Source organism: Gorilla gorilla, chromosome 15 (genome assembly GCF_029281585.2).
Source record: "Gorilla gorilla gorilla isolate KB3781 chromosome 15, NHGRI_mGorGor1-v2.1_pri, whole genome shotgun sequence".
In the NCBI taxonomy this organism is placed as follows: Eukaryota; Metazoa; Chordata; class Mammalia; order Primates; family Hominidae; genus Gorilla; species Gorilla gorilla.
In genome coordinates, this window is record NC_073239.2 from 75,396,120 (window position 1) to 75,422,688 (window position 26,569).

A 26,569-nucleotide genomic window follows, 5' to 3' on the forward strand; every position below is an offset into this window, starting at 1 on the left:
CATTTTCTTTCTTTTATGTTATTTCCTTAGAATAATTTCATAAGAGTAAGATTACTAGGTTAAAGTATATAAAACTTTAATTCTTCCTATACTTATTGCCAGATGGTTTATCAGTTTTCACTGCCATGAAAAGTATCTGGCCCTGCCAGTTTCACCACAGCTTCAGTAGTTCTGAATATTATCATATAGATTCATATTTACTAGATGTAAGTGTAAAATGTTTGTAGTCTTCATTTCTTTTGATTTTTAATGGGGTGAAGTTATTTCTCTACACTTAATAATTTGTTCATCATTTATAATTTTGAATTTATTTTTAAAGTATAGGGAAGAGTAATATGCTATAATTTTTAAAGCTTTTTAAAAGCAAGTTAAGTTTTTAAAAAATTTTCTGTTAAAGCACCTTTAAAAGAAGTTGAAGATATGAGTTTTGATAAACAGAAATCTCCTTTGGAGACACCAGCACCTCGCAGATTTGCTCCTGTACCTGTTTCAAGGGATGATGAACTATCAAAGAGGGAAAATCTTTTGGAAGAAAAAGAAAATGTGGAAGTGTCATGTCACAGAGGTAATAGAGACTTTTACTAGACCTATCCCAAATTAGGAAATTGTCATGAGATTTTCTGTGCCTAGTAGTAACTGAAGTGGGATCTCTATTTGTAATATTTTACTTTAAATGACCCTTGCTGGGAAAATCAAGCTTCTTTAGATTCTTTGTAAAAGGGGTTGGAGGTATATACATTTATAATTATTTTATCTCTTACAGGTTATTATTACTTAAACCTTTAATGAACAAGTTTTGTTAACTTTTTTTTTTTTTTTTTTTTTTTCTGAGACGGAGTCTCGCTCTGTCACCCAGGCTGGAGTGCAGTGGTGCGATCTTGGCTCACTGCAAGCTCCGCCTCCCGGGTTCACACCATTCTCCTGCCTCAGCCTCCCGATTAGCTGGGACTATGGGCGCCCACCACCATACCTGGCTAAATTTTTTGTATTTTTAGTAAAGGCGGGGTTTCACCGTGTTAGCCAGGATGGTCTCGATAAGTTTTGTTAATTTTTATTTATTTTTTATGAGACAAGGTCTCACTCTGTCACCCAGACTGGAGTACAATGGCGTGGTCATGGCTCACTGCAGCCTCTACCTCCTCAGGCTCAGTTGATCTTCCCACTTCAGCCTCCTAAGTAGCTGGGACTACAGGTGCACGCCACCACACCAGGCTAATTTTTGTATTTTTCATAGAGATGGGGTTTCACTATGTTTCCCAGGCTGGTCACAAACTCCTGGGCTCAAGCGATCTGCCCGCCTCAGCCTCCCAAAGTGCTGGGATTACAGATGTGAGCCACTGTGCCTGGGCAAGTTTTGTTATTAATAAATAAAAAACAATGCTTTGCTGAAGGTAAGGCTGATCATTTTTAGAGCATGCTTCCTCATATTGTTTTTAGGTGTGAATTTCAATAATAAAACGTAGAGAAACTTAACATTCATCACCATGTTCACTTGGAAAAAGTGCTAATATATGAACTTTTTTTGAGATGAAGTCTCGCTTTGTCACCTGGGCTGGAGTGCAGTGGCACCATCTCAGCTCACTGCAACCTCCGCCTCCTAGGTTCAAGCGATTCTCCTGCCTCAGCCTCCCGAGTAGCTGGGACTACAGGCGCCCGCCACCACGCCTGGCTAATTTTTTGTATTTTTAATAGAGACGGGGTTTCACCGTGTTAGCCAGGATGGTCTCGATCTCCTGACCTCGTGATCCACTCACCTTGGCCTCCCAAAGTGCTGTGATTACAGGCGTGAGCTACTGCGCCCGGCCATATATGAACTTTTTAACACAGAGCAAGAACTTTTATAAGGAACATGTATTAACCAAACATCATATGTTCTCACTCATAAATGGGAGCTAAGCTATGATAATGCAAAGCCATAAGAATGACACAATGGACTTTGGGGACTTGTGGGGAAAGGGTGGGAAGCGGGTGAGGGATAAAAGACTACAAATTGGGTTCAGTGTATACTGCTCGGATGATGGGTGCACCAAAATCGCACAAATCACCAATAAAGAACTCATTCATGTAACCAAATACCACCTGTTCCCCAAAAATCTATGGAAATAAAAAAAATTAAAAGAAAAATAGTATATTACAGAGTCTTAAAATGTACCCCTTCTAACAAAAGTAAGTGAAATATTAAACTAAACACTTTTATTCTTGGAATCATTTAAATGCATGCAGGTCTTATCTTAGACACATTTAAAGAATTTTAAGAAAGTCACAAGATAATAAAATCTTTAATAAAGAAGGCAACCTCACACAAAAATTATTATGTAGTCTTACTACATACAAACAAGGCTAAAGGATAGATCCACTTATTGGTACTTTGAAGAAATAGATAAATCTCTTCTTTACTAATTTATAAAAGTCATCTATTTTACTGGACTTCGTGATGATGACACTTGTCAAATTCCTCTTTTCTGTGATGGAAATAAATTTAGGGGTTTTTCTATGAATTCAACCTTTTACTTACTTGTTTATGTATTTTTTTGTAGAGACAGGGTCTTGCTTTGTTGCCCAGGCTGGTCTCAAACTCCTGGCCTCAAACAGTCCTGCTGCCTTGGCCTCCCAGAGTGCTGGGATTGCAGGCATGAGCCATTGCGCCTGGTTGTGGTATAGTTTTTATGAGGTGTAAATATTTAGTTTTATTTGATGAGTGTATTTATGGCCTAAATTGTAGGCTACTTTGTAGGCTATACATTTCTTTTTTTTTTTGAGGTGGAGTTTCACTCTTGTCGCCCAGGCTGGAGTGTGATGGCGTGATTTTGGCTTGTTGCAACCTCCGTGTCCCAGGTTCAAGCAATTCTCCTGCCTCAGCCTCCCAAGTAGCTGAGATTACAGGCACACACCACCACACCCAGCTAATTTTTTCTATTTTTAGTAGAGACGGGGTTTCTCCATGTTGGTCAGGCTGGTCTCGAACTTCCGACCTCAGATGATCCACCCACCTCAGCCTCCCACTGTGCTGGGATTACAGGCGTGAGCCACTGCGCCTGGCTTTTAGGCTACAAATTGAGTAGATAATCATCATAAGAAGCTAACTTAGGCCAGAATACAAATATATGAGATATTATATACAAGAGAAATGAATTAGTATTTGGAAAATGATACTATATCTCTTCTATTTCAGGAAATGTAAGACTATTGGAACAAATTTTGAATAATAATGATTCTTTGACAAGAAAAAGTGAATCATCAAACACCACCTCACTAACTAGGTCAAAAATAGGATGGACTCCTGAGAAAACAAACAGGTAAAAACAAGAGATTGGAATGAAAACTAGATTGAAAAGAGTTTTGTTCAGATTTTTCAAATTTCTTTGGGACTTTTAATAAATTATAGCATTGCTTCTTAAATTTATCTTAGATTTAGTTACTATTTTTTGATGCTAATATATCTTCCCCCTTTCTATAATATAGCTATGAAATGAATATCTCATTTTTTCAAAATGCAGATTATTAATTTCTAACGTATGGATTATTCATTTCTGATTAAATGATATCTAGGATTTGTTTCAAAAATAATCCAAGATAGGTTAGGGGCAAGTAGGTTGGGAGTATAGATAAAATGAGGCTAGCCAAAAGTTAATGATTGTTGTAGTTAAATATTGGGTGTATGGGGTTCATTTTAGTATTTTCTCTATTTTTGTGTATATTTGAAATTTTACATAATAAAAAGTTTAAAAAAAATCAAATCTGGGCCATGATAATTATATTTATCTTCAACATCTTGAAAACTACAGTAATAAGAACTAGAGGAGCCATATGTTGAGTAATTTTATGTGGAGATATTGTATAATTTTAGTCTATTTACATTTAATGTAATTACTGATAAGGTAGGATTTATGTCTACCATGTTGCTTTCTATATGCCTTAGGTCTTAGTTCACTGTTCCTCCCTTAGTGCCTTCTTTTGTATTAGACATTTTCTAGTTGCACCATTTTAATTCTTTTGTCATTTTCTCTACTATTATTTTTTGAGTTATTTTCTTCGTGGTCACTCCAGGAATTACAATTAACATATTAATTTAAAGCAATCTAATTTGGATTAATAGTGATTTAATTTCAATATTATTCAGAAACTTTGCTCCAGTAAAGCCTTGTTCCCTCCCCTTTTCTTCTATTATCATACAAATTACATCTTTATACATTATAAGCTCATCTATGTAGTCTGATAATTATTACTTGATGCAGCTCTTTTAAATCAGATAGGAAAAGAAAAGAGATATGAACAAAAATACATATACTGACTTTTATATTCACCTATATAGTTCGTCTTTAACAGTACTCTATTTCTTCATATGGATTCAAGTTAGCCCAGTGTCCTTTTATTCCACCCTGAAGGACTCCTGATAGTATTTCTTATAGGGTAGGTCTGTTAGCAGTGAATTTTCTCAGTTTTTGTTTATCTGGTACTGTCTTAATTTCTTTCTCACTTTTTCGTTGTCATTTAAACAGACATTTGGTTTCTCATAGTTGTGGAAGCTGGAAGTTCAAGATCAAGGTGCTGGCCGGGTTGGTTTCTTTTGAGGCCTTTCTTCTTGACTTGCAGGTGGCCTCCCTCTTGCTGTCTCTTCACATGGTCATCCCTCTCTGCACACACACTCCTGGTGTCCCCTCCTTCACTTTTGAAGAATAGTTTTGCTACATACAGAATTTTTGGTAGATGTTCTTTTTCTTTCAGCATTTTGAATATGTCACCTGACTGCCTTTTGGACTCTGTGGTTTCTGATGAGGAGTTGTATGTTGGTGTGCTTGGTGGTGTCCCACAGGTCTCTAAGACTTAATTTTTCTTCATCCATTTTTCTTTCCCCAATTATCCTCATAATCCTTTCCTCATAATCTCAATTAGCCTGTCTTAAAGTTTGTTGATTCTTCTGCCAACTCAAATATGGTGCTGAGCCCCTCTAGTGAATTATACATTTCAGTTGTTATATTTTTCAACTGCAGAATTTGTTTGTCTTTTAAAAAAATGTTTTCTATCTCTATTGATCATTCTATATTTGGCAAGACTTCATTCTTATACTTTCCTTTAATTTTAAAACTGGTTTCTTTTAGTAATAGCTGATTTATAGTCTTTGCCTAGTAAGTCTAATATCTGGGATTCCTCAACAGCAGTTTCTTTTGACTGTGCTTTTTTCTGTGTTTGGGCTCTACTTTCCAGTTTCTTTGTATGTCTCATAAATTTTTGTTGAAAACTGGGCATTTTAAATAATACAGTGTGGCAACTCTGGAAATTAGTTTCTTTCACCTCCCAGAGTTTATTGTTGCTAGTTATTGTTGTTGTTGCTGTTTGTTTAGTGACTTTCCTGGACTAATTCTGTGAAGTCTGTATTCTTTGTCATGTGCTCCCACTGAAGTCTCTGTTTTGTTAGCTTAGTCTGCTAATGGTTGGAAAGAGATTTCCTTAACTGCCTTGAACTGATAAGTCTCCCTCTCTTTGCCATGGATTATGTGCGTGTGTGTGTGTGTGTGTGTGTGTATGTGTGTGTGCGAGTGCATGCACATGCATGTGCTAGAGCATGCCTCCAGTGCCTGGCAGATTGTGAGTCTGTTTTAGCCTTTCACTTCCTACTTGCACAGAGCCTCAAGGTCGGAAGTGAGTGATTAAGACCTTCCCAGGTCTCTCTTGGGCATGTACATAGCCCTGTATGTGGACTAGAAGGCATGACCTTCTAGATTCCTAGGAATATGTTGGAGCTTTTCAAAACTCCACTTTGGGCATTTCATTGCCTAGATTTTTAACATTTGTTGACCACAATCTTGTTTGCCCCAACTGGTGTCAGTACCTCAGGCTGCTGAGATGTTAAACAATTGCCACTGTTTTTGAAAAATGCCCTGGGGATACTTTCTCGCTGAGCTAGCACTGAGTCAGTTCAAATAAAGACAAACACTATGAATGAGACTTTTAGGAGAGCTTGAAACCATTCTACTGTCTTTAGTGGTTGTGAGGCTGTTGGTTTTCGAGGCCGCCACAGAGTTGGGAATAGGGTCCCGAGAATGAGGCAAGTTAAAAAAAATTCCATAAAGCTTGCTCTTCTTACCTAGAGTCAGCCATTTTTCTTGAATAAATGCTCCTAGGGTTCTTGCAAGTCTTTAATTTCCAGAGGTTAGAAAAACTTGATTTTGATGATTTTTGCTAGGGTTCTCATTGTGCTTATGGAGAAGCATATTTTCAGAAGTTCTTACTCCACCAATCTGGAAGTGCTTCTGGATGTTAGCGTCTTGAAAGCATAACCTTTTCCTGCTCCTTTTCTGCTACATCTAAACTTTTCTGGTTAGATAATTTTGTCTCTTGTGATTTTCTGTTTCATTTGTTTAATCACATAACTGATTAATTCCATAGTTCAATTTTAGTAGGATACCATTTAGTAATATAGCTAAGACTGTATCAAAGATTTGTGTAATGAAATGTTTACTGAATTTACAACAATTTGGGAAACTTTTTCAAAAATCTTCTGTAGCGTTGAAACTCTACCTTCTCAAAGATTTCCTTCCTGTGAAGAGCTAGAAACAACTAAAGTGACTATGCAAAAGTCTGATGATGTTCTTCATGACCTTGGCCAAAAGGAGAAAGAAACAAATAGCATGGTCCAGGTAAAGTGGGAATGGTCTTAAAATTGATGATTAGTTAAGATAAAAATTAAAAAGGAATAAAAGAGTTATAAAGATAGAAATTAGGAGGAAGGATGAAGAAAAAGCACTGAAAAAGACATGTCAGCCACGTCTGTTCCATTTATAAAGTATTTCCAGAGGCCTTCACCAAGTGATTTCTACTTATTGCTCCTTGACCAGGACTGAGCCATATAGCCACCTCTGGCTTCCCAGCTTCTGTTGGAAAGGGAGGAAGGGGAAAAGAGACCTGTGAGTGAATGGACTTCATTTATCCAATCCACAATGTCTGCCATTTCTTCCATACATAAAGAGCCAACTTGCTTATATTTTACTTTATTTTGCTTTCTTCAGCAGAGAGAGAGAGCTATTATTGGTCGCTGGACTGCTTAGCACTGCTATGGATTTCCCACCTCTATTTTATTTAACACTCACATTAGTTTTTTTTCTTTCTTTTTTTGAGACAGAGTCTTGCTCTGTCGCCCAGGCTGGAGTGCAAGGGCGCAATCTTGGTTTACTGCAACCTCCACCTCCCGGTTCAAGCAATTCTTCTACCTCAGCCTCCCGAGCAGCTGGGATTACAAGGGTGTGCCACCACACCTGGCTAATTTTTGTATTTTTAGTAGAGACAGGGTTTCACCATGTCGGCCAGGCTGGTCTTGAACTCCTGACCTCAGGTGATCCACCTGCCTCGGCCTCCCAAAGTGTTGGGATTACAGGCGTGAGCCACCATGCCTGGCCCACATTAGTATTTCTAAATGGAGGAAAAACACTTTGATTGCCAAGTATTCTTTTGTAAGTCTTCAGTTTGACAAATTGAGTCCTTAGAATATATTGGTATAATGTATGGCCTCAACAATAGTGATAGCTGTTATTTTGATTAAAGGAATCATTGTGAGTTTAGTAACTTTCTGGTCTTTTTTTCTTTTAAGCCAAAAGAATCTCTGAGTATGTTGAAGCTTCCAGATCTTCCACAGAATTCTGTTAAGCTTCAAACAAGCAATACAACAAGATCTGTATTGAAAGATGCTGAGAAGATTTTGAGAGGAGTACAAAACAATAAAAAAGTACTTGAAGAAAACCTGGAAGCTATTATTCGTGCAAAAGATGGAGCTGCCATGTATTCACTTATCAATGCTTTATCTACCAACAGGTAAGAGGATGTTGGCATCCAGGGTTATGAGTCTGCCAGTTCCACTTCATAATTTTTTTCTAAGCACTGTATTTTCCTATTAGTTTTCATATTTTTAAAAGGTTCTTTATTGACTTTGAAGATGTGGAACTTATAAAGTTGGAATTTGGATATATATATATATGGTGGTACTACTTTTTTCTGGTGGAAATTTTTCTTTTAATTTTTTCTTTCTTTGGTACATATCTTCTTGGATCCACATGTGCTTTTCAAACATTTATCCTTCAAATATTTGATGAAAACTAATACCATGAAAACAAATAGCAAAGGTTTTTCCTTTTCAGATGAAGGATATTAGGCTCCCATTCTACTATCCTAATATCCTTTCCTTTTCAGATGAAAGATATTAGGATAGCAGGTTCACAACTAGATAAGAGTTAGATCTGATCCAAGTCCTGCTCAGGACAGTAAGTGCTAATTTAAGAAAATTCCTTTTTCTCTTTTATAGAGAGATGTCAGAGAAAATTAGGATCAGAAAGACAGTGGATGAATGGATTAAAACTATTTCTGCAGAAATTCAGGTATGTCTTGGAGAAAAACTGAAAATTAAGTGAATTCTCAGAAGATAATATTGATTCCAATTTACAGGCATTACATTTGTTCTCAAAATATTTCTTATATAAAAATCCACTTATTTTTAATTTAATTGTCACTCTTTATATTTACTTAGTAATAAGTTTAGCTTTGTTTAACAAGTATATTATCTCCACTTATATTCTGGCTCTTATTTGGCAAATTGTTGGACAAAAACTAAAACATGAATAATCTGAAAGAAAATTTAGCAAAATTGTTTGGAAAAAGAATTATACTTGCAAAGATATTTGAAGACAGTGGATTTAGGAGCATTGGCCCGCCAAAGTAAAAATACCAGAGTAATGCAAACAGAAAAAAGCCAACGAGATTTACTAAGTTTATGGAAGTCAGTTCCAGATGGAAAAACAGCCTCTTTCTCACATCCACAATAGGCATGGTACATCTTCAAACATCCAGCATTGGAAAAGTCTGGGAGTTATCTTTCTTAGAGGGTCCATAAGTTAAAGGAAATTTAAAAATTTTATATATTTGAGTGAGCGGAACTAGGCAGGCTAAGCTGTTATTTTGTCCTGGGGTGCAAGGTGTGTTTTTTTGACTGTAGATGTGCTTATATGCTACTTGCAAGGGTAGCAAGGTGAAGCATCAGTACTGTTTCCATAGCAATAAACAGAAATATATTTTAAAACTTTGTTGTTGAAGAATATATATTTCTAATGAAATTATGAAAAATTTATTTTAGGTACTATATGGTACACACACACAAAAAAATTGAACTAAGAGTCAGAAGATTTGGAGTCTAGTTTTCGCTCTACAGCTGACTGGCAATGTATCTTACTCTTTTGCAATGAATCCCATGTAAAGTATATTTGTTTAAACTTTCACATAATTTTAATTTATATTTATCTCAGAGTTTTGTTACAAAAGTGTTTGCTTTTTTTGAAATGTATTTTTAATTTTTTAAACTGTTAGCAAAATTCATATGGTTCAAACATCAAAAAGTATAAGAAGGTTTGTCATGCAAATTTGTCCTGCTACCCCTGCAACCCTTCTATTATTTCCCATTGCCCACTCCAAAAGATACTAGTCTTTTTAGGGTTTTGTTTATTTTTCCAGAGATTTTTGATTTTTATATATCCAATAAAGCCAATATCCTTTATTTTTAATGCATTTAAAACTGCTAAACTGTATTTATATAACAGCAAAAAATAAATTCTAATACTTTCTGATGTGAAAGCATTACTATTTGTAGATATTTTAAGTAATTTTAACTTTGGTTATGTTAAGGATGAACTGTCAAGAACAGATTATGAACAAAAAAGATTTGATCAGAAGAATCAGAGAACCAAGAAAGGTCAGAATATGACTAAAGATATTAGAACCAACACACAAGATAAAACTCTCAACAAATCTGTAATTCCAAGAAAACATTCTCAAAAGCAAATAGAAGAGCATTTTAGAAATCTACCTATGAGGGGCTTGCCTGCTTCAAGTTTACAGAAAGAGAGAAAGGAAGTAAGATCCTAATCTATTCTTTTAACGTAATTGTTGTGTTATAATTGATCATTTCCTTTAAGAGATAAATAATGAAGCGAATGTGAAGGTGTTTTAAAAAAATGAAGGAGTATACAAATGTAAGCTATCTTTACACTATTGATACTTAGGGTTTTGGATTTATAATGTGAAAAGCACTGAACAAAATAGATAGTTCATTTCTTAGGAGATCTCACACCCTGGCATCATGATTTTGTAGTTATAGCAGGTATAAAGGTATATCTAGAGATCATCTAGTCCAAAAACTAGATTCTCTAGTTTATGGTACTCAAAATTTTCATTTGCATGTGTGTATATAGTTTATTTTTCAGTTTAACAAATGCATGTTTAGTGCCTAGTATATGCAAGGCATGGTACTAGATGGTATGGAGGAAATTTTTTTGACTGCTCTAACTAGGCTATAAGTTTCTAAGTGCCAAACATGGATTGTTGAGCAGATCAGTAAAGCATCTAATTCAATGCTTGTACTTAGTAGATTCTCAGTAAATGCTCCCTTTCTGTGACATTTAGATTATGGTTGAAGGTGGGTTCAGAAATATATAAAATTATTTAAAGGTTAAGGTTATTGTATTTTTATTGTACTGGAGTATAATAAATATGTAAAATGTGTTTAAATGTTTCTTGTTGGTGCTGAAAATGTACTTAGTAATGTAAAAATTTTCATGTTTCTTAGGTGGATGATTTTTATATTTAAAGCTTTTCAAACTAGTGCTTGAAACCTGTATCTAGAATTTAAGGGCTGCTGAAAACAGGTTATTTTTTACTTAATCATTCTTGTTATAATACTTAAGCTAGCAAAAGGAGGCTTTAGAAAAATGAGATAAGTGTTTGATGACTGTTTTCATGGTGAATTGAATAACTTTGTACACACAGGGGCTTTTGAAAGCAACCACAGTAATACAAGATGAAGATTATATGTTACAAGTCTATGGAAAGCCAGTTTATCAGGGCCATCGAAGCACTCTTAAAAAAGGACCATATCTCAGATTTAATTCTCCATCTCCTAAGTCCAGACCACAGAGACCAAAAGTAATAGAACGAGTTAAAGGTAAGGAATCTCATTTTTTATGTTTAATCTCATTTCTTAATAGTATCAGTTTAATATGTAAAGTTTCTTTTTGCTTTTTATTTATTGCTTATAAGTGCCATTCAAATTATATGATGCTTGGGGATGGAAAAATAATTCCTCTTAGGAGAGGTAGGAAGAAATAGACCAACATTTTAAAAAAGACACAAGATAGGAATAATTGGGCAGAAACGTAGGATTAAATGGCATCTTCAGATAAAGCATCATAAAATTTTTATTTAGGAGAAAATGATATTTTTTTAAATTTTTTTTTTAGACAAGGTCTCACTCTATCCCCCAGGCTGGAATGCAGTGGCACAATCATGGTTCACTGCAGCCTCGACCTACTGGGCTCAAGCAATCCTCCCCTCTCAGCCTCCCAAGTAGCTGGGATGACAGGCGCACACTACCATGCCTGGCTAATTTTTTTGTATGTTTTATAGAGACAGGGTTTCACCATATTGCCCACACTGGGTGATGATGAATCTTGAGCATCTAAATTATAATCTAGGAAAGTAGACATTTCCCTGAAGACCTAGGTGCATTATGAACAGAAAGATCAGCCATATGCTGTTTATTATAAAAGTGTTGATGAGCACTTTTGCAGTTGTGTTTTCAAAGAGACTTAGGTAGAAAGGTGAAAACTTTTTTGTTGCTTTTGTGCACAACTGAAAACATCTTCATGTATCACTGTATTTTGAATCACATCTACTGTTTCACTGTGTATTTAAATACAACTTTTGGTTATATACTGAGTCTGTTGACTTTGGTTATGTATTATAGTTTCTCAGCTTCTGCTTAGCAATCAGTAAGCTACAGCTGACAATATGTGATAACTAGTAGATACAAACCCATTTTCCTCTCTTATCCTTTCTAGAAGTTGGAGCTATGGTGGTTACTTTGGTTCCCTTTGCTTTCTAAAGGTTATGCAATCATATAGAGTGTCAGGTTATATAGAAATTTTACTAATTTAAAATAGAAAGCATATAGCTTATGGGTGATATTTATCCTAATGGATGGTATTTACCCTGAAGTTTTCTCTTATTTAGTGTAGTTTTGCTTTTTTTTTTTTTTTTTTTGGAGACGGAGTCTTGCTCTGTCATCCAGGCTGGAGTGCAGTGGCACAGTCTTGGCTCACTGCAACCTCCACCTCCCGGGTTCAAACGATTCTCCTGCCTCAGCTTCCCGAGTAGCTGGGATTATAGGCATGCGCCACGATGCCCAGCTAATTTTTTTTTGTATTTTTAGTAGAGACAGGGTTTCGTCACATTGGCCAGGCTCGTCTCGAACTCCTGACCTCAGGTGATCCACCCGCCTCAGCCTCCCAGAGTGCTGGGATTACAGGCGTGAGCCACTGTGCCCGGCCTAGTTTAGCTTTGCTATTAATTTATATGGGGGGTTTTGAAAGTCTTTGCAAAAAATAATTTGAGGTTTTAAAATGCTTTCAAATCCAAAAATAACTTTATTCAATAACCCTTTTAATGATCAGAAGTGATTAAGAGCCTGTATTAGTTCATTTTCACACTGCTATAAAGAACTACCTGAGACTGGGTAATCTATAAAGACAAGAAGGTGTAATTGACTCACAGCTCCACATCTCTGGGGAGGCCTCAGAAAACTTAGAGTCATGGTGAAGGGAAGCAAGGCATGTCTTATATGGCAGCAGGAGAGAGGGAGCAAAGAAAGCCATGCCCTTTTAAACCATCAGATCTCATGAGAACTCATTCACTATCACAAGAACAAATTAGGGGAAACTGCCCCCATGATCCAGTCATCTCCCACCAGGTCTCTCCCGTGACGCATGGGGATCAATTTGAGATGAGATTTGGGTAGGGACACAGAGCCAAGCCATATCAGAACCTAAGGACTTGTGCTTTTCCTAGGGCCTCAGTACCTGACACTTCCTCTGTCTGGAGAGCTCTTCGTTCAGACACTTGCATGGTTCTCTCTCTCAATTCTTCCGTCTCCACTCTTAGATGATAGCTCCTTAGAGAGCTCTACCCTGACCATTCTATTCAAAGAATTATCTCCTGTTCCTCTACATCTCCTCACTCTGCCATACTGTTCTTCATAGCACTTCACATTTCCTGTGTTATATTTTTATTTGTTTGTTTTATTATTTATTTGTCACTACTGGACTGTAAGCTCCATGAGTACAGTTGGTTTAGTCACCTCTGTATTCCTTGTGCCAGAAACAATGTTTAACACATATTAAATGCTGAACAAACATTTTAAATAAACACTTAAGAAAAATATTCATTCAATAGAATGACTATCAGAGAACAAGATGAAAGAATATAGACATGGTATTACAATTTTTCTTCCTGGGGTCATAAACAAAAAGAAACTATATTTAAAAGTCTGGATGTGTAGGTTGGGCACAGTGGCTCATGCCTGTAATCCCAGCACTTTGGGAGGCTGAGGCAAGAGGATTGCTTGAGAGCAGCCTCAGCAACATAGCTAGATCCTGTCTCTACAATAAATTAAAAAAATTAGCAGGGCATGCCTGTAGTCCCAGCTACTTGGGAGGCTGAGGTGGGAGGATCACTTCAGCACTTGACCTTAGGAGTTCAAGGTTGCAGTGAGCTATGATAGTGCCACTGCACTCCAGCCTGGGTAACTGAGCAAGACCCTGTCTCTAAAAAAAAAAAATTAGATACATTAAAAAATTAGATACCTAGAAACACCCACATGTGAAGTGGAAGTGTAGGTGATGGTCTGAGACATCACCACCAACCTGGGCACTGGGGAGATGGCCAAGACTGACCCCAAGACCTTGCAGGACCTCACCTCGGTGGTGTAGACACCCCTGCAGCAGATGCAAGACAAATTTCAGACTATGTCTGACCAGATAATTGGGAGAATTGATGATATGAGTAGTCACATTGATGATCTGGAGAACATCACAGACCCCATGACACAGGCTGGGCTGGAAGAACTGGAAGGTGAAAACAAGATACCTGCCACGCAAAAGAGTTGAGGGTTGCTAATAATTTATATAATGGAATCTGGAACATCATTTTTCTGAGCCAAGAGAAGATTGAATGGCTTTTTTCAGCTAACTACTGTGTGTAGACAGGTTTTATATTATAAAGTGTGCATTCTTATCACATACTATATAGTTAGTTTATAAAGCAGTTTATCCCCCAGTTTCTTGAATGTGGTATCTTCACATGTTGGACCTTGGTCAGTTGTGCTACTAATTATTAAACACTAAAACTTTGGCAGTTCCTGCATTTAAAAAAAAAAAGCACCCACATGTTAAAAGTAAAAATGTAATGTCAGGAAATTATTAAGAAAATATTTTAGCCTCTTCCTTTGCCCGCTTACTTTATTCTTTACTTTTTTGTGTGTGTGTTCCATAGACATTTATCCACTTCTCCAAAGAGACATAAAATCAAATTTTTAATTTTTTAAGATTTAGGATATAATGGCTATATGTGTATGTATACATCATAGGAACAGAAAAAAATGTACAGCAGTCTCCCCTTATTCATGGGGGATGTGTCCCAATACCCTCAATGGATGCCTGAAACTGTGGATAGTACCAAGCCCTAACATGTACTATGTTCTTTTAATCTGATAACTGAGATGGCAACTAAGTTATTAATGGGCAGGTAGTGTCTACAGTGTAGAGACCCCAGACAAAGGGATGATTCATGTCCTGGGCAGGATGGAGCAGGATGGCATGAGATTTTATCGCGCTACTCAGAACAGCGTACATTGTAAAACTTATGACAGCCGGGCATGGTGGCATGCGTCTGTGGTCTTGGCTACTCGGGAGGCTAGGGTGGGAGGATCACTTGAGCCTGGGAGGCAGAGGTTGCATTGAGCTGAGATCGCACCACTGCACTCCAGCCTGGGTAGAGTGAGACTCCATCTAAAAAAGATTAATGAATAATTTTTAAATACTTATGAATTGTTTATTTCTCAAATTTTCCATTTAATATTTTCCAGCCAAGGTTGATCCTGGGTAATTGAGACAGGGAAAGAGAAACCACAGATAAGGAGAGACTACTGTATAATGATATTAATTAGTAAGGTTTAAGTAAGTATAGAATTTGATTGTCTGTACATAATTTAAAAAGATAAAGCTGGTTATTCAGAATTATGTTGTGTGTAAAGGTGTAATGAGAAAATGAAAATCATCAATTCCAAAAATGATCATTAACTTTTTCGTACCTATGGAAAAAAGTTTAAAGAATTCAAACATTGTTGGAATATTCTTCAGAATCTTTATTTAACAATTTTTTCTAGTTATTATATCTATTTTGTCACAGTAGCTGTACAAGTTGTATGTCTATTCAGGGGCTGGCAACTGTGGCCTACACGTGAGCTGCCTGTTTTTATAAAGTTTCATTTGCCTCTAACTGTGTTCATTCATGTATATATTGTCCATGGCTTCTTTCATGATACAACAGCAGAACTGAGTCATTACAGCTGAGATCACGTGGCCTGCCAGACAAATATTTACTGTCTGGCCATTTAAGAAGTTTGCTACTTCTGGTCTATATATTACTTCTGTTTTGGGGCCTTGTAACCTTATATGGAATTAAGATTTTTCTGTGAAGAGCTGTTGTATTTCTAGATGTCTGGATAGTAGATATTCTAACAATATTTTAAAATATCTGCCATTGGTGATTATTATAGGCACTAAGGTAAAGTCAATAAGAACACAGACTGACTTCTATGCAACAAAACCTATGAAGATGGATTCTAAAATGAAACATTCTGTTCCTGTGTTACCTCATGGCGATCAGCAATATTTGTTCAGCCCAAGTAGAGAAATGCCTACTTTTTCAGGTACATTGGAAGGTCATCTGATTCCTATGGCAATTCTTTTAGGTAAGAATCAACAAAATATGTGGGGTGGATTTTATTTTATTTATTTGTTTGTTTGTTTGTGTGTTTATTAGAGACGGGGTTTCACTGTGTGGCTCAGAGTGGTCTGGAACTCCTGGACTCAAGCAGTCCACCCACCTCAACCTCTCAAAGTGCTGGGATTACAGGCATGAGCCACCGTGCCCAGCCATTGAATTCTAAATTCTTATCAGCAGTAGCAGAACTTACAAAATGGTACTAACATGATAGTCATCTACCTTTTCCTGTAAATGTTATTTGTTTTTGTGGGGAAGGCCTCACAATGTATTTTATGCTGTGTAATAGCAATCTCTGAAATGATGGGTTCCTGCTGTAGTTTCACCAATAGGAAAAATTCTTTTGGTATGTTATATTATTGTAGATGAAATGAAATTTTAAACAATGTTTTGGCTGGGCACAGTGGCTCATGCCTTTAATCACAGTACTTTGGGAAGCCGAGATGGGAGGATTGCTTGAGACCAAGAGTTTGAGACCAGCCTGGGCAACATAGCAAGACCTTGTCTCAAAAAAAAAAATTAGCTGGGCTTGATGGCTAACACCTGTAGTCCTAGCTACTCTGGAGGCTGAAGCAGGAGAATCCCTTCAGTCCAGGAGTTTGAGGCTGCAGTGAGCAATGATTATGCCACTGTACTCCAGCCTGGACAACAGAGCAAGACCCTGTCTCTTAAAAAAGAAAGTTTAAATATGTCATGGACATTCATAATAATTCAGTAAGTTTGATTATCTTGTTAATATCATTATGTCTTTGGGGAAGTATTAAGGTACTTTTTTTTGTACTTTTGAACTAGGCTATCATAAGTGAAAGCTGTGTGGGTGTGTAATCTAAGCCAATAGTTGTTTATTTACTTTTTTGCCTTCTCTCTGAGTCTTCATGTTAAAAATTGAACAGATCATTTTTGTCGTCACACCAGCTGTTCAAGTCTAATTAGCTCTTTTTTCCCTTTAGTGTCATTGCTGTTCTTTTGTTTTGATTAACAATTTAAGTATGAATATTTTTTAATGTAAGAGACTTTTTTATTTTTGATATTATGGGTTAATTTCATGTCAACATAATAGCTCTCTGTTTAAACATATCTTTTAGTAATAAAATAGCTCACACTTTTAAAGTCCTTACTGTGTGCCCGGTACAGTTCTGAGCACTTTACATATATTCTCTCATTTAATCCACCCTATAAAGCACATGGTAATATACAAATTGTATAGCTAAGAAAACTGAAGCACAAAAGGGTTACATAATTTGTCAAAGGCTACACAGCTAGAATGGTGCCAGGATTCAAACCCAGGCAGAGGCAGTCTGGCTTTATAGTCTGTGTTTTCAACAAGTACACTGTACTACCCCTCTTTACTTTGATATGTAGAAAACAAGTGGGACTTTGGAAGTGAAAGTTTTTGACATTTTAAAATGTGGATAGTATTAATAGCTTTCTATTAGCCTTTATTTTGAGGTTTAAATTAGATAGTGATGTGAAGTGTTGAGTACATATAAGTGCTTAATAAAAGTCACTGGGTATGGTGAGTATGTCGACAGTGCTGATGATGGAGGGAGGGGTGATTGTCAGATAGGGCTTTTTTAAATATGAGAATATAGCCATTAAGATCCAGATGGTATATTAGACTTTTCCCTTTTTTTCTGAACTAGTTGACTTATTTTTTCTCCTAAACTTCTTAGGACAAACCCAAAGTAATAGTGATACCATGCCACCTGCTGGAGTGATTGTCAGCAAGCCACACCCTGTAACTGTGACTACTTCTATTCCTCCATCATCTCGAAAAGTAGAAACTGGAGTAAAGAAACCTAACATAGCCATTGTAGAAATGAAGTCAGAAAAAAAGGATCCTCCTCAGCTTACTGTACAGGTATGCCAGGGTGCATGAGTAGAAAATTTTAAGGAAGAAAAAATTTTTTTGCTTAATGTTAGTATGGAAATCCATTATATTGCTTCATAAAAATATTGCTTTTGATCATGGCTCTTTTTTTAAAATTTATTTTTATTTTTTAGACAGAGTTTTGCTCTTGTCGCCCAGTCTGGAGGGCAATGGCGCAATCTCGGCTCACTGCAACCTCTGCCTCTTGGGTTCAAGTGATTCTCCTGCCTCAGCCTCCTGAGTAGCTGGGATTACAGGCACCCGCCACCATGCCCAGCTAATTTTTTGTATTTTTTTTAGTAGAGATGGGGTTTCATATGTTGGCCACGCTTGTCTCAAACTCCTGACCTCAGGTGAATCCACCTGCATTGGCCTCCCAAAGTGCTGGGATTACAGGCATGAGCCACCGTGCCCCGCCGGCTCTGTTATTTTTAAAACTGTGATATTAATATGATGTTTCTATCCTGTTTTGCATGATTTAAGCTGCTCTTCTAGGCCAATGACTTATATACAAGTGGCTTGGTGATATTCCAAGGGGAACAATTGAACTGTGTATTATAATTAATTTTAAAAAGTTAATATGTGTGACTTATATAATTAATACTTCAAACTTTACACTAACATATGTTAGAAGACTTGAATGAATACAAGACTTCAACAGGCTCATGTGGGAAGAAACCCTTTGACATTTCACAAACATCTACCCTTCGGCCTGGGATCCAGCTGTAGAAGCTGAGGTCTTCACTAGGTCTGGACAAAGATGAACATGAGTATTTACATGCGACTTTCTATTGACCAGTCAAGAGGCAACTGTAGGAAAACGTTCATGAACTGTGGTAAACTTTTTGGCTGATTTACTCCAACTCCTGTATTCGTCTTACCATCCTTGCTTACTTACAAATAATTAGAACACTCCAGTCCTTAGACTGCTCCAAGGTTCCTCTTTTGGTTGAGCCAGGACAAATGAGTTTTCTTGGGCAACTTAGTATGCCCTCTGGGAAGAGAGAAGACTTGCCTCATTCTTGGATCCTGATCACTGAGGAGAAGATAATCCTGGAGCTGTCGGATGCCACCACATGAACAGTCAACAGGCTCTTAGTACTGATTTTTGACTGGACACTCCTCCCTGAACAAACGAACTATCCATTTCTTCTGCACAAATTTATACAGAACAGCCTCAACCCACCAGCCTGAGAGATTCCCAGGGACTTAGAAATCGCCCATGTAGCTCCACAAACACTTCGTTCTCATAGATTGACTTCCACCCTGCAGCTAAAATTGATAGTGTGTTTTCACAGCCAAGTTGTTAGGGCTGAGGCAGTCAATGGATCTCGGGAAGATTCCCGGCCCTGTGCTTGATAGGAGCAAATGCACAATAAAGCCCTGGCTGCAGAATCTTTCAACTTCCAGTCATTCTTGCAGGGCAGGGAACTCCCAACATGAACCCAAGTGTGTTCCTCTCTTATAGCAGTCTTTGGGCATCCTTCTGACAGTGTAGGCCCACTAACCCAGTGGTGCAGCAGCTATGGAGGCTTCGGGAGACCTGGGGACACTTCAGCCTGGACAGCTCCCTGAGCCAAGTACAAACCCGGTCAATGTGTATTGAACGAATGAGCATCACTAGCACAGTCAGTCCATGGAGGAAATTAGAGGATCTATATCAGGGGGGAAAGAATCCTAAATTAAAAGGCAAACAACACACAGTAAGAACATATGAAACGAAGATGCTAGTAAAGCATTCATTTTTAAATATAAAGATCTCTATAAATTAATAAGAAAACACAGATCCAAGTCTAGAAATGTTCAAAGGACATGAATAAGACTCTACAAAAGAGGAAGTACAGTTTATCAGCAAGCAAACTAAATAAGTTTTGCCAGTAACCAAGATAATGCAAATTGAAATAACAATAAGATGCATCCATTTAAAAACTATTATTGCTGAAACAATCATATTATCTAATTTTGGTGAGGGTTGGGTAAAACTTAGACTTAATTATGTTTTTGATGACATAAATAGAGGTTGTTAGGATTACATTTCACCAGTACTTCCAAGAATCTTAAGTATTCGTATCCTGTGGCCCAGAAAGTTAATCCAATATCTGGCTATCTAGTATAGTGAATTAATTTAGGGTTTAGGAAGAAAACTGTGTGTGTGTGTGTGTGTGTGTGTGTGTGTGTGTGTGTGTGTATGTGTGTGGTAAGTTTTTTTTTGTAGTGATATATATATATAATAGTGGAAAAATTGGAAATTTCCTAAATTTTTCCAATTGAAACATAAATAATTAAGACATGTTTGTTGAAATGTTATATAGTCATTTAAAAATATAATTATGAAGTGTATACAAAAGCATGATAAGTGTTTATGGTTCTTGTAATCACAATGAAAAATCAAGAATGAAAACTATTTTAAATTTTAGTTATGTATAAGTAGATAGTAAAAGACAAAGGGAATAGTGAAAATGAAGTCATCTTAAGAGAGAATTTTGTGTGTTTTCCTGTTTTTCATATTTTATAAAATATGCTTTCATAATTAAAAAATTTTGTTATCCGTTGGCTTCACAATAAAAACTTAAAGGGCATGCTTTGTTTTTATGTATATGTGTATACACACACACATATACATGTATATACCCATACTCATAAAAATATTTGAGTGAAAATGATAAACAGAAAGCTGAATGTTGTATTCTGTTTTAGGTATTACCCAGTGTAGATATTGACAGCATTTCAAATAGTAGTGCTGATGTCCGTTCACCTCTGTCTAGCCCCAAAGAAGCATCTCTTCCTCCTGTGCAAACTTGGATAAAGGTATATTTCAGAATTTTATCATATTATTTTGAGTAATGTTTGACTGTAGATTTTAACTAATGTTACTCCATTTAAAGCCTTTTATCATAATGATAACTTATAATAATTTAGATTTTGAAGAAAAGATTGAAAACAATTTTTTTTTTTCAGTCAGAGTCTTGCTCTGTCGCCCAGGCTAGAGTGCAGTGGTGTGATCTCAGCTCACTGCAACCTCCGCCTCCCGGGTTCAACCAATTCTCCTGCCTCAGCCTCCTGAGTAGCTGGGATTACAGGTGCCTGCCACCACGCTCAGCTAATTTTTGTATTTTTAGTAGAGATGGGGCTTCACCATGCTGGCCAGGCTGATCTTGAACTCCTGACTCCAAGTGATCCCTCTACCTCGGCCTCCCAAGTTCGGGGATTACAGGCGTGAGCCACCATGCCAGCCCAAAACAAATTTTGAATTGTTTATGAACTTGAAAGTTTGTTTCAGATCCTTACATTTATAACTATTTGGAAAGTGATAATCTTTAGTGTAACTTTTTGGTAATTTTAAGTTGTGAAACTCTCATGTGAAGAAAGAATTTCTGTCACTTTGGTGATGAATCTTTGATTTACATGGGAATTATAGATATCCTAAATGAATTTTATAGTGACAGTTGGGAGTTTATATTTTGGAATGTTATCTTGTTATCCTACTGTTGACATGATACAAAAATATGCATTTCTTTCTGGCATTTATTTGCTTTTGAATAATGAAGTTATGGCTTTACTACCCAGCAAAATAGCACTGTAACTTACCCCAGGTTTTGTTTATTGTAAGCAAATTTGGCCAAGGGTACAGTTTTAAAAGGAGAGAGAATACCAGCAATCTTTCATGATCACAAGTAATGAAATAGAACTGTCCGTAAGTGACATTTGTGCTTAATTGAATTTTTTCATCAGTAATTTTTTTTAACCTTCTGTTTATTGAAACTTCTGTGATAACAAGCAATAAATTTTTGGACTGTTTATCATTCTGCTGTCAGTAAGAGGCTATTGCATGACTACATTTTATATAATGAGGCCTAATGATTAGATTTGTAAAATGACTATTTTGTTTTTTTTCCTGAATTATTTGATTCTGTATCCATCTTCGTGTGAGTTCATATATGTTTATACTTAGAGATCTACACATGTAAACACTTTCCTTTATCTTAATTCTGGAAGAGAAGTCTCAATTATATCAACCCGTTGATCAATTAAGTGATATTGCTGATGGAGTCCTTTACAGAAAAACAGCTGATTAATTTTTTAAAGCTATTGAAATGTTGACCTAATGGCTTGGAGTCTAGCTTGGATTTCATTTACTAATTAAATCAATTCTGAATAGGGTATTAAAATGATTAAAAAGGACCATGTAATTATAAGCTTATACTATAGGTGGAAATATGATAAATTACTTATAAATTTTAAAAGTGTTAAGCACAACAAAAACTTTCTGAAAATGCTTTCTTAGACTCCAGAAATTATGAAGGTAGATGAAGAAGAGGTGAAGTTTCCAGGAACTAACTTTGATGAAATAATCGATGTCATACAGGTAACAAAGCTTAGAAACCATGAGAAATTATTTTTCTACCGGTATTTTTCCAGGTTGTTGACTATCTTTGGACTATCAGTATTATGTTACAGTGCTTTGAGATACTTTCTTTTACTTTTGAGTTAAATATACTTTTATTTTAAAAATTATAAAGTTGTTATTCTAGAATGTCTTTAATCTATATCACCTATCTGCCTTCATGAAGCTTCATGATTATCTGCCGTTTCCCACCTAGATTTTGTCTATCTGTTTCCTGCTTTCTTCTTTCTTTCCACTTCCTTTGGCTTCTTTTCCTCCAATTTGTCTTTTTTTTCATTCTATTAATTTTGGTTTTTGGATTTGTGGTGAGGTGACTAGTTAATTGATATTGAGAAAGAAGTTGTGAGAAATCTATAATCCAAAGGAATATCCCATATGGAAGGAAGAGTTATAGAAATGATAGAAATAATGAAATAGAGGGAAAAATAGGTGGAAGTAAATTATAAAGGATGGGACAAAAGATCATAGAACATTGAAACTACTTGACCATTATGTCAGTAGACTTTAAAGAACACATTTGATCGTGTTTCTTTGACTTTTAGAGCTAAGATCAGTTTTGTTAATCATAAAATGAAATCCAATTTTAGAATATGCAGAGGTGTGCAGTATATTAATGTTATTCGCTCACAGATATGTCTTGTCTCATGTGAGTGCCACATGACAATTTTGAAGGCAGGGACCTTATTTATTTTTATATTCCTAATGCCTAGCAAAGGTACTTGGTAATTGTTTATGCAATATACAAGTGAAAGAAATGGTTATAGAAGTAGCAGAGAATTTAGCATTCAAAGACAAGTGTTCCTGTATTAGCTCTGCCATTTATAAGCTGTGGACTTCATTTTTCAATGGAATAATATTACTGAATTGTACTATTTAGAGAGACCCAAAGTGTTTTTGATTGAATTATTTATAGATAAAATGATGTGATATCTGTGATTTGCTTCAAAATGATATGTGAAGGGGAAAGTGGCTAGATGAGACAAGATTGACCATAAGTTGATAATTGTTAAAGCTGGGGAGCGGATAAATGCAATTCATGTTATTTATGTAACAGATACAGTACATGGACACTATTTGTTTACTTTTAAACACGTGATTTTTTTGTAATAAAAATTTTAACAATTCCAGAAATAACTCTATTGGTTATGATGTGGTAATGCAAATAATTTGTAAGATGACTGACCTTATTGCGTATTTAAATGTAAATTATAAGTTGTATAAGAGCAAAAAGTGATTTTGGAATTGTATTAGTCTATTTTGCATTGTTATAAAGGAATTTATAAAGAATTTATAAATTTATAAAGAATTTTATAAATTATAAAGGGTAATTTATAAAGAAAAAAGATTTAAGGCCAGGTGCAGTGGCTCATGCCTGTAATCCCAGCACTTTGGGAGGCTGAAGCAGGTGGATTACCTGAGGTCAGGAGTTCAGGACCAGCCTGGCCAAGATGGTGAAACCTCATCTCTACCAAAAATACAAAAATTAGCCGGGCATAGTGGTGGGCGCCTGTAATGCCAGCATCTCGGGAGGCTGAGACAGGAGAATTGCTTGAACCCAGGAGGTGGAGGTTGCAGTGAGCTGAGATCGCACCATTGGACTCCAGCCTGGGTGACAAGAGTGCAACTCTGTCTTAAAGAAAAAAAAAAAAGTAAAGAGATTTAATTGGCTCGTGGCTCTGCAGGCTGTACAAGAAGCATGGTGCCAGCAACTACTTCTGGTCAGGACCTCAGGAAGTTTTACTCAGATAGAAGGCTGTGAGGGTCCAGACGTGTCACAAAGCAAGGGAGGGAGCAAGAGGGAGAGGAGGATGTGCCAGTCTCCTTTAAACACCAGCTCTCACATGAACTAACTTACTACCACGGGGAGGGCACCAAGCCATTCATGAGGGATCTGCCCCAAAGACCCAAGCACCGCCCACCAGGCCCCATCTCCAACACTGGGGATCACACTTCAACATGAGATGTGGAGGGGACAAATATCCAAACCATATCAGGAAGCATCAGTTTTTTAATGATAATTATTAAGTTCATACATTTCTAGAGAGAAATAATAGTGTTTTATGTAGGAATAATTATGTTTTCTGGTTTATTTTGTGATTGCATAAAATGAATATTGGGTTATAAAAAGACAAACATTGTGTAATTAAGGGTTCCTCAATATGATATGTCTGACTAATGTGTATATTATAATTAATGTGATACCACCTAATTAGAAATGCTGTTGGTTAATTTAGAAGGGTTTCTTAATTCACCTAGTTCCTTGCCTATAGTTGGTACTCAGTAAATGTTGAACAAATACATGAATATAATAGTTTTGTTTTTGTTACTACCAGGAAGAAGAAAAATGTGATGAAATTCCAGACTCTGAACCAATTCTGGAGTTTAACAGAAGTGTTAAAGCTGATTCTACAAAATATAATGGTCCTCCATTTCCGCCAGTTGCTTCTACTTTTCAGCCCACTGCTGATATTCTGGATAAAGTAATTGAGAGAAAAGAAACACTGGAAAATAGCTTAATTCAATGGTAAGTTTATAATGTTTTTGGTATGAATAGAACCATAGTAGAAAATATAAATGGAAAGTATTAAATTGTGGCTGAAAATATTCCTTGCCTTCTTTTGTTTATTAAACTTTCTTTGCTTTAGTCACTGGAAAGTGTTTGATATAATGCTGAGGGCTTAACTATTGTTGGAGGTTATTGTTTTTGTCCTTGAATATTTGTACTCAATCTGTCTACTCTGGCAAAGTAGACTATTAGGAAGCCTTAAAAATGTACATGTTCTTTAATCCAGTGATTCATTTCCAGAAACTTATCCTAAAGAAGTAATTATGGTTTGCTGCTAGGCCAGGGCCACGAACCAGTACCGGTCTGTGGCCTGTTAGGAACCAGGGAACTAAGCTGCACAGCAGGAGGTGAGCAGCGGGTGAGTGAGCATTACTGCCTGAGCTCCACCTCCTGTCAGATCAGCTGTGGCATTAGATTTCATAGAAGCACAAACCCTATTGTAAACTGTGCATGTGAGGGATCTAGGTTGCATGCTCCCTATGAGAATCTAATGCCTGATGACCTGAGGTGAAACAGTTTCCTCCCGAATCTATCCCCCCACCCCCTACCCCACCACCCCTGCCCTGGTCTGTGGAAAAATTGTCTACCACAAAACCAATCCCTGATGCCAAAAACGTTGGGACTGCTATACTAGGCCGTATAATACCTAGCACTACAAAGAGGGCACTGTTCTAGGTTTGTTACATGCTGATAACAACAAGCTGTAATATGTTATTATTGTTACATATTACAATAACAATTGTAACTTGTTACATATGAATATGAAATGAATGCTATTATTTGTATTTTTACTTGTAAGAAACAAGGAAGTTATGGAATAAGTGAAATGGCTGAATATTAATATAGTCATGAAAATTAGGTTTAGAAGAAATTTAATGATATAAAAAGATATTAATAATGTACTGGCGTATAAACAAAGCAGGATACTAACAATGTAACCCCAGTTTACAAGATCTTACTCAAAAGTAAGTAGGCAGCTAGCACAGTGGCTCACGCCTGTAATCCCAGCACTTTGAGAGGCCAAGGTGAGTGGATCACCTGAGGTCAGGAGTTCGAGACCAGCCTGACCAACATGATGAAACCCCGTCACTACTGAAAAAAAAAAAAAATACAAAAATTAGGTGCGATGGTGCACACCTGTGGTCCCAGCCACTCAGGAGACTGAGACAGGAGAATCACTTGAACCTGGGAGGCGGATGTTGCAGTGAGCTGAGACTGTGCCACTGCACTCCAGACTGGGCGAAAGAGTGAGATTCTGTCTCAAAACAAAACAAAACAAAAAACTGTGCATAAAACAAAAGTTTGAAAAAGCATATATACCAAATTAACTGTATTTATTGCTGAACCTAGGATTATAGGTGAGCTTTATCAATTTTTTAAACTCTTACATTTTTTTCTAAATTTTCTACAATGAACACCTATTATTTATATAATAATTTTTAAGAAGTCTATTAACTGCACTAAAGAAATGTTCTAGAAGTCTCCTGTTCCCCTTTCCCTTCCTGAAGATGACTTTGGAAATAAATTTTTTCTTTACATTTTAAGAGGAAAACTACCTATAATACAGCCTATATGTGTATTACCGTGAAGAAAGGGCAGCTGAACATCTTTTCTAGCTCTGATCTTATATGGTTTTTATGTGTGCACTCAGAGTGGAAATCAAACAGTTTAGGTACATGATATGCCAGATAGTCATTGGCCCAAGTCTTATTTTGAGTTTAGGAGTTATTTTAAGCTTTTCATTAGACTAATCTGAAAGATTTTAATTTGATTTCATAAACTATCTCCCACAAGGAGATTCTGTTTAGTGTGTTTTATCTTCTTCAGAGGTACTTTTTTTTTTTTTTTGAGACAG

The 26,569-nt window shown here is 36.4% G+C and overlaps 1 protein-coding gene and 1 pseudogene across 11 annotated transcripts in view; both read left to right on the forward strand.

The window, feature by feature from the left end:
* KIAA0586 (KIAA0586 ortholog) overlaps positions 1–26,569 on the forward strand; it is a 120,466-nt gene that overhangs the window by 22,489 nt on the left and 71,408 nt on the right. For all 11 annotated transcript variants that reach the window (XM_055361916.2, XM_055361909.2, XM_055361911.2 and 8 more), the window contains 12 exons: positions 398–565; positions 3,173–3,296; positions 6,506–6,638; positions 7,586–7,806; positions 8,294–8,366; positions 9,664–9,891; positions 10,804–10,978; positions 15,647–15,841; positions 17,547–17,734; positions 20,441–20,551; positions 22,029–22,109; positions 24,482–24,672. In XM_055361916.2, coding sequence (XP_055217891.2) covers positions 398–565; positions 3,173–3,296; positions 6,506–6,638; positions 7,586–7,806; positions 8,294–8,366; positions 9,664–9,891; positions 10,804–10,978; positions 15,647–15,841; positions 17,547–17,734; positions 20,441–20,551; positions 22,029–22,109; positions 24,482–24,672 — 1,888 coding nt within the window. The remainder of the gene's footprint in view (positions 1–397; positions 566–3,172; positions 3,297–6,505; positions 6,639–7,585; positions 7,807–8,293; positions 8,367–9,663; positions 9,892–10,803; positions 10,979–15,646; positions 15,842–17,546; positions 17,735–20,440; positions 20,552–22,028; positions 22,110–24,481; positions 24,673–26,569) is intronic.
* Positions 13,643–14,009, forward strand: LOC101146358 (heat shock factor-binding protein 1-like; annotated as a pseudogene).